Source organism: Mesoplodon mirus, assembly GCF_964341445.2.
Source record: "Mesoplodon mirus genome assembly, chromosome: X".
In the NCBI taxonomy this organism is placed as follows: domain Eukaryota; kingdom Metazoa; phylum Chordata; class Mammalia; order Artiodactyla; family Ziphiidae; genus Mesoplodon; species Mesoplodon mirus.
This window is the reverse complement of record NC_138981.1, coordinates 65,277,249-65,285,019: the sequence shown is the minus strand read 5'-3', so window position 1 is coordinate 65,285,019 and position 7,771 is coordinate 65,277,249. Positions and strand designations below refer to the sequence as shown.

At 43.4% G+C, this 7,771-nt stretch overlaps 1 protein-coding gene across 1 annotated transcript; it reads left to right on the top strand.

Moving 5' to 3' along the window:
- The first annotated feature begins 4,881 nt into the window (after window positions 1–4,881).
- RTL3 (retrotransposon Gag like 3) lies at window positions 4,882–7,570 on the top strand. Its single transcript, XM_082609827.1, has 2 exons — window positions 4,882–4,933; window positions 5,532–7,570. Exon 2 carries the CDS (start codon window positions 5,736–5,738, stop codon window positions 7,254–7,256), a length of 1,521 nt encoding a protein of 506 aa, XP_082465953.1. The 5' UTR covers window positions 4,882–4,933; window positions 5,532–5,735; the 3' UTR covers window positions 7,257–7,570.
- Window positions 7,571–7,771: the final 201 nt, after the last annotated feature.

Genomic DNA, 7,771 nt, shown 5'->3' with positions numbered 1-7,771 from the left:
TGATACAAAACTTTTGATACAGCCACTATGCAGGAGAACAGTATGGAGGTTCCTTAAGAAACTAAATGTAGAACTACTATATGACCCAGCAATCCCAATACTGGGCATATACCTTGAGAAAACCATAATTCAAAAAGAGTCATGGGGTTTCCCTGGTGGCACAGTGGTTAAGAATCCACCTGCCAGTGCAGGGGACACGGGTTTGAGCCCTGGTCCAGGAAGATCCCACATGCCACAGAGCAATGAAGCCTGTGCGCCACAACTACTGAGCCTGCACACCCTAGAGCCCATGCTGCGCAAAAAGAGAAGCCACCGCAATAAGAAGCCTGCACACTGCAACAAAGAGTAGCCCACCACTCGCCACAACTAGAGAAAGCCATGCACAGCAACGGAGACCCAACACAGCCAAAAATAACTTAATTAATTAATTAATTTTAAAAAAAAGAGTCATGTACCACAATGTTCATCGCAGCACTATTTGCAATAGCCAGGACATGGACACAACCTAAATGCCCATTGACAGATGAATGGATAAAGAAGATGTGGCACATATATACAATGCAATATTACTCAGCCATAAAAAGGAACGAAATTAAGTTACTTGTAGTGAGGTGGATGGAACTAGAGTCTGTCATACAGAGTGAAGTAAGTCAGAAAGAGAAAAACAAATACCGTATGCTAACGCACATATATAGAATCTAAAAAAACGGTACTGATAAACCTCATGGCAGGACAGGAATAAAGACGCAGATGTAGAGAATGGACTTGAAGACACGGGGGTGTGGGGGACGGGGAAGCTGGGATGAACTGAGAGAGTAGCATTGACATATATACACTACCAAATGTAAAATAGATGGCTAGTGGGAAGCTGCTGCATAGCACAGGGAAATCAGCTTGATGCTTTGTGATGACCTAGAGGGGCGGGATAGGGAGAATGGGAAGGAGGCTCAAGAGGGAGGGGATATGGAGATATACATATACATAGAGCTGATTCACTTTGCTGTACAACAGAAACTAACACAACATTGTAAAGCAATTATACTACAATAAAGATATTAAAAAATAAAAAAAATAATTAAATTAAATGTTCTCTTTAACTGACCAAAATGTACATATGCTGTTTTTTGAGCATTTTTTTAGGTTTTCTGTGATCTTTCCTTCTTTCCTCCCCTCCCCCTCTCCCTCTGCTTTCCTTCCCACCTCTGTTTACCCCTCCATCTCCCTTTCCCTCTGTCTCCTCTGCCATGCTGATGTCATAAGCTTGGATTTGTCTGCTTTCTGGGTGAACAAGCACTGGCAAATCCCAGAGAGTAGGGCTCCAGGAATTAAAGGAGAGGACAAGATCCTTATAAGAGGGACATCCCCAAGAGTGGGGTTATAGCAAAGGCCCCTTATTCCACTGTTAGGCTGTGATGGTGGTTACTTCAGCCCTTAGCTAGGGCACCCTGGTCAGCACATTGCCAGTATTCAATGAAGCCAGAGCATTGAAATCATTAAGCAAATTTGCTAATGCTAGAAGCCATATTGGGCCAGCCTTATAAGGGAAAAATATATATAGGGCCACCTGAGTGGTGTGATCTAAAGGATGTGAAAATGACATCTCTGTTTCAGGATATCTCTCCCAACAGTAGGGTCTTGAAGGGACTGCAGCCTTTCAGAATACCCTATGAAAATGCAAACACCCCAAGAAAGTTCCTTTTAGAGCTCAGTAATGATTCATTGTCCCAAAATGATAGCTGATCAAGGGAAAAGGCCACCTAAGTATGCAAAGGAAAAGAAATAAAATGAGAAGATAGTAAATATCATAAAAAGAGATGAAGGGGTGACAAATTTTGACTCCAGAGATGTACTGGGGTAAACTCTGTTCCTATTCCATTGCCAGGTTCTTTGGATCCCAGTCACATGAGTAAGGAGGATTCTTGGAAAGCTTTCCAACTTCTAAAGGAATTGAGAATTCCTGTTGCCCCAATGCTGTATAGTCTTGATACAAGAAAAGTTTCAACCTGTACTAAGAAGATAGTGGGTTAAACTTAAAATGCTGCAAGCCTCTAACCATAGGTATAACATGTTGAACAAAACAGACACCAGCGTGGGACTGCCCTCAAGGGGTAGCTGGGCATTGTGCCAGAGGTCTGTGGGGAAACCTGTCCTGTTCACTCTTTCAGGATGGAAGAAGGAGGGGTAGGAGCTTGAGTTGCTTGAAGATGCAGCCTAGCCAGCTTTGAGAAGACCCCAGCAGAAACCTAAAATATTTCAGATTGTACATTGCCAACAAAATAAAATTATGATTCTTAGTGCAATGTACAAAGTAGAATTTCATCCTATTCAAACTTTCCCTTCCCTTTCTCCCTAAGTTAACAATTAACATATGTAACTTATTAACATAACTGAGCATAACTGTGCAGTTTTTATATCTTTTAAATGGACATTTGTCTTTTTTCCATAAAAATTCATTTGCCAGTTTTTTTAAAAAAACTCATTTTACTTAAAATGTTTTCATAACCATTCTAAATCTCCATAAATTCCATCATGTTGTGAGTGTAAGGAGAAGGACTAAAGTATAGGAGAAACATGATGAGAGTTTGGATGTAATTACTTTTCTATTCTTACTTGACTAATTCAGGATATTAAAATTACTCTAGGCATTTTGACAAAAGTAAGTGTAGCTCTTCTTTCCACTCAAAATAGAATAATTCTCTATGTTTAGACAGTTTGGAACTTGTACTTAAGGACTTTGAATGTGGTCTTTGCTCCTTAGCAGGGGTGTTGGAGAGGTCCATGCATTTGCCCACTGAATAAATATGTCCGTAGGCAAGGCACTATTCAGTGCTTTAGTCCATGGACTTTTTAAACATCTCTCTTGGCTGCTCCACAATCCCTTTGTTAATCATCTCATCTTCATGCTCAGGTGCCTCCAGTTCTAATTCTAGAGCATTATTTTCTAAACTAAATCATCCATAACCCAGCCAGGAAGAAAAGAAAAGCTCCCGAGTGGTGAAAAATCAAGCTGTAAAATCCATGCACTGTAAATTTCTTCATATGAGAGCCCCTGTTCAGCCCTTACACAATTCTAGCAAGTTTAACTCTCTAGTTTCCCAATTCACAGATGCTTAAAAAGAATAAATTAAAATGATGTTTTTGCTGCTATAGCTGCTTATCATCATAGTCAACCTTCACTGGGTATTACGAGCTGCTAGACACTGTGCTAAGCCTTTTAAATGTATTATTTCATTAAATCTTTGCAATGACTCTATAAAGTTAAATACCACTAATAGCTCCATTTTACAGTTTTATAAGCTGAATTTTATTTTTTATTTAATTTTTTATATAAGCTGAATTTTAGACTAAATTTTAGAAGGACTAAATAATTTGCCAAATTTGCCTATACTTAGTATAGAAAGGTATATAGTTAACAGCGTGGAGGGCTATATGACAGTTTCATAGCAAAAGAGTAGAAAAAATACAAAGTGAAAAAAAATTACGAGAAGTTGGAAAGTATAGCAATTTGGAGGTATTTAATTTGGAGACTGGCCACTTTATACCTCTCAATAGCTTTCAGAAGGCAACATGGTGTTAAACACAGTAAAGGAGCTGGTTTGTGTATGTATGAGCCCAAACCATTAAAAAATAAATCAAATTACACTCAAAGTAATCTACTTAAGAATGGAGAAATAAGTGTAATGCATTCTATAAATATTTATCAGATTTTTTTAAATTGGTAAGGTAAATATCAACTGTGTGTTTTGGATTCTCAAAGGGAAGGCTCCAGTTATCTAAAAAATTCACATAACCAGAACACATTATTTCCTGATGATGGTGGTATTTTTATGTGTGTTGTGTTTCTAAAGAATAGAACAACAAAAGGAAGGGAGGTAATATCATTTGATTTGCAAAAGGTTTTACTTTTCTTTTCAAAGCCTCTGCATTAAGGTTCAGCTTGTCCAGTCTGTCAGTTTGCTGTGGTTTGGGCATATTCCATCACCAGGATTTATCCCATTATGCTGATTAATGTAGAACTGACCATTTTTAAAGGAGACTTTGGACCATGAATAACCTGATGTGTGATTTGATTTGGCCAGAGACAGTTCCTAACCGCACTCCTTACTAGGACAAAAATGAGTCTTACTTGAAATGGCCACATGGCCCATGCCCAGGGTGTGACTGTGATTTGTCATGAGAAGAGAAGGTGAGGTCTTGAGCAAGGTCATTTCTCAAGAGGCCAGCCCTTAGTGGGATACCTGTGTGCTGCCTAGAACACCTGAGTGGCTCAGGGAAGGATGAGAACCCTGGGCCAAGACATTCAGAAGGAGCCAGGGACTCTGCAAGACTGTTACAAGAACCTTTCAACAAAGTTGACCTCCTCTAAAATCTTACCCTATGATACTTTGTCTAGATCTGTCCATGGTAAAATTCCCAAGAAAACATTGCAGGGAGGGACCCTAGGGACTGAGTAGGTGGGTGGGGGAAGGGACTAAGGTGCTGCAGGCTGCTCTCTGAGTAAGAATTAAACAAACAGCCCAGTGTGGATAGAGTGATAGGAGGTTACATTAGACAGACAAAAAAAATAAAGTCCCAAACCACTGTGGTCATTCAGAAATGTTTGCAACTTTTCACAAGGGCAGTGGCATTACTCCCAATTTCCTGGCCAAATATTTATTAAAGTAACCAAGGGCTGAGTACATGAGGCAGCCTCACATGGGTGCAACATCCTACTTTCCTTGCTGCTCTAAACTGAGAGGTACTGTCAAAAAAAAACCCTTCCACACTCGAAATAGCTACGTTACAGAGGAGAGTTGGAACGTGTTCTGGGAGTGGGTGTGTTTGTTTGAGTTCAGTGTATGCAGAAAAGGCAAGCCTCCACAGCCATTCACACACTTCCCTTCTCAGCGATGGGTACGCAGACAGCCGAGCTCCTGGACTAAGTCTCTGAATGGTAATGTACATTTATAAAGATTATTTTCTTAACTATTTTGAGGCATTTTATAAATAATGTGCATGTGTCTGCTGAGTGCATATATATATTTTGTCAACTTTTGCTTGTTTTCTCCTGAGGCTGCTCTTGTGTGGTTACTTATGTGGTATGATTTCTGAGGTGTCAGAAAGAGCTCCCCCCTACCTCCTACCCCAGCCACCCAAAAATATCTCTTGGGTTGGCCCACCACAGAACTTAAAATCCCCACATTGCTCAAACATTTGATTTAGTCATTGAAAGCAGCTGTTAAAATCCAAGTGTTACATTGGGATATTAGGCAGACTTTAGAAATTAAAGACTATATAAAACAGGAAAAAATATGGAGAAATTGCTTCTAATATAATGTTCACTTTCAAAAGAAAAATGCAAAATAAATACACAGATCTGGTCAGATGCTGTTCTTAAAATGTCATGGGGTCAGAGCCAGCATATATGACCCAGTTCATGATATGAGCCTATAGTAAAAGAAATCCAGCACTGCTGGGCAAGTTTTGTCATGATTTATTTTGACTGAGTGCTTTCCACAGTTTCTGATCCTCAGATCCCACTCTCTTCACAGTGTATCTGACACCTCCCTTTGCTGAGCTCCGGGGGCTCACAGTGACCTCCTGTTAATCAACCTTGGTGGGGCCCAAATCCCCACTTTCTGGAAAACTCAAGGAGCCTGACATCTGCCTGTGAGGAGCTTTTAGAAAGACCTCACAAGCACTCACCCACTCTCTCTTGGCAGCAAACTGCCAAACCAAGTCCATTTCCTCAAAAGATGGTGGAGGACTTAGCAGCCTCCTATATTGCTCTGAAATTGGAGAATGAAATTCTGCAGGCTCAAGTGCAGCGGCTGATGGAGGAAAATGCTGCCTTGCAGTCCCAGATCCCAGAGCTCCAGAAGTCCCAAGCAGCCAAAGAGGATGAACCACTCCAGAAACCCTCAGAGGCCCAGGAGACCCAGAGACCCCCAGAGACCCTGGATTTCCCAGCAGCCTTGGAACCCCAAGAGCCCCCAGAGGTCAAGGAGCCCCAGAAGCCCAGAGAGTCTCAGGACCTCCCATCCTGGGAGCCCTCAGCAGCCCAGGAGCCCCAGAAATCCTTGGAGCCCCCAGCAGATCCAGAGTCCCTGGAGCCCCCAGGAACCCAGGATCCCCAGGCACCTCCAATGGTCCACGAGCTCGCAGGAGCCTGGGAATCCCATAAGCCCTCAGAGGCCAAGGAGCCTCAGAAGCTCCCAATGGCCCAGGAGGTCCAGAAGCCCACAGAATTCAAGGAGGTTCAGGATGCCCCAGCAGGCCAAGAGACCCAGAATTCAGAGCTCCAGGATCCCCCAAATGCCCAGGAGCTCCAGGAGGCACCAAAATGCCAGGACACATCAACACACCTGGAGTCCCTTGAGTTTCTTGCCCCCCAGGAGCTCCAGGGTCCTTCAGATGCCCAGGAGTTCCTAGGACTCTTAACACCCAAGGAGTCCCTGGACAGCCTAACAGCTGCTGAAACATCAGCAGCTTCAGAGTTTCCACAGTCTTCCAATAGGTTAGAGGCTGAAACTTTCCCTCTAGAATACCCTTTAGCCTTCAATGGGGATGCCCAGAAGCTTCCTGAGTTTCTGGTTCAATTGAATAGCTACATGAGAGTCAGAGGGCACCTGTATCCCACTGAAGCAGCTCTGGTAAGCTTTGTTGGCAACCGCTTCTCAGGTGAAGCAGGAAAGTGGTTCCAGCCCTTAGTAGATATCCAAAGTCCCTTGCTGGAGCAATTTGAAAGTTTCATACAAGTGCTCCAGGATACTTTTGACAATCCAGAAAACATGGAAGATGCCAACCACCGCATCCGTAAGCTCTGCCAAGGGGAGGACCATGTCCACCAGTATGCGACCCACTTCCACATCATCGCTCAAGAGCTAAACTGGGATGAAAGCACTCTCTGCATCCAATTTCAGGAAGGGCTTGCCAGTTCTATCCGAGATGAACTGTCTCGCACAAACCCAGCCACCAACCTATCTGATCTGATCACCCAATGCATCACGCTAGAAGAGAAGTTAAGTGTTAAGCCTGATCTAAGTCCACAAGAGGCAAGTCCCTCTCAGGAGAAAGCTGGGTTTGATAGTCCACCAGCTGAAAACCAGCCTGTGCAGGCTTCAAGCAATCGCCCACACCTCAGTGAAGCTGAACGAGTCCGCCGCCGTGAAGGCCACTTGTGCCTCTACTGTGGTTATCCTGGTCATTTTGCCAGAGATTGCCCTGTCAAGCCTCATCGTGCCCAGCAGGCGGGAAACATCGAGGCCCGGCGGTAAGGGGGAACCCGGGCGGGCCAATCTACAAATATGCCTCCCCCTCACTTCCAATATCCATGTCTCGTACTCTATGGCTTACTGTTGAAATCCGACTGGGAAGACGACAGTTTTTCGAGCAAGCGATGGTGGATTCAGGCTCCTACAGAAACAGCATTGACCATTCTGTGGTTCTTCGAGAGAAGCTGCCCATCCGCAATAACATCTTTCCTCTGATGCTCGAAACCGTAGATGGCCGTCCGTTGATTAATGGACCCATAACCAAGGAAACACCACCTGTTGAAGTTAAAATTGGAAACCACGTTGAAGAGCTCCAGTTTGACATTATTCATGCGCCAAGGTACCCTCTGATTCTTGGAATCCACTGGCTTGAAACACACGATCCTAACATCGAGTGGAGTACCCGCACTGTGTCCTTTCCATCCCCTTATTGTCACTACAATTGCTTCAGGCGCAGGTGGAATAGAAGACGACGTGATGAAATAATTGCTGGGTAGATCCTATGTCCTAGTGACTGC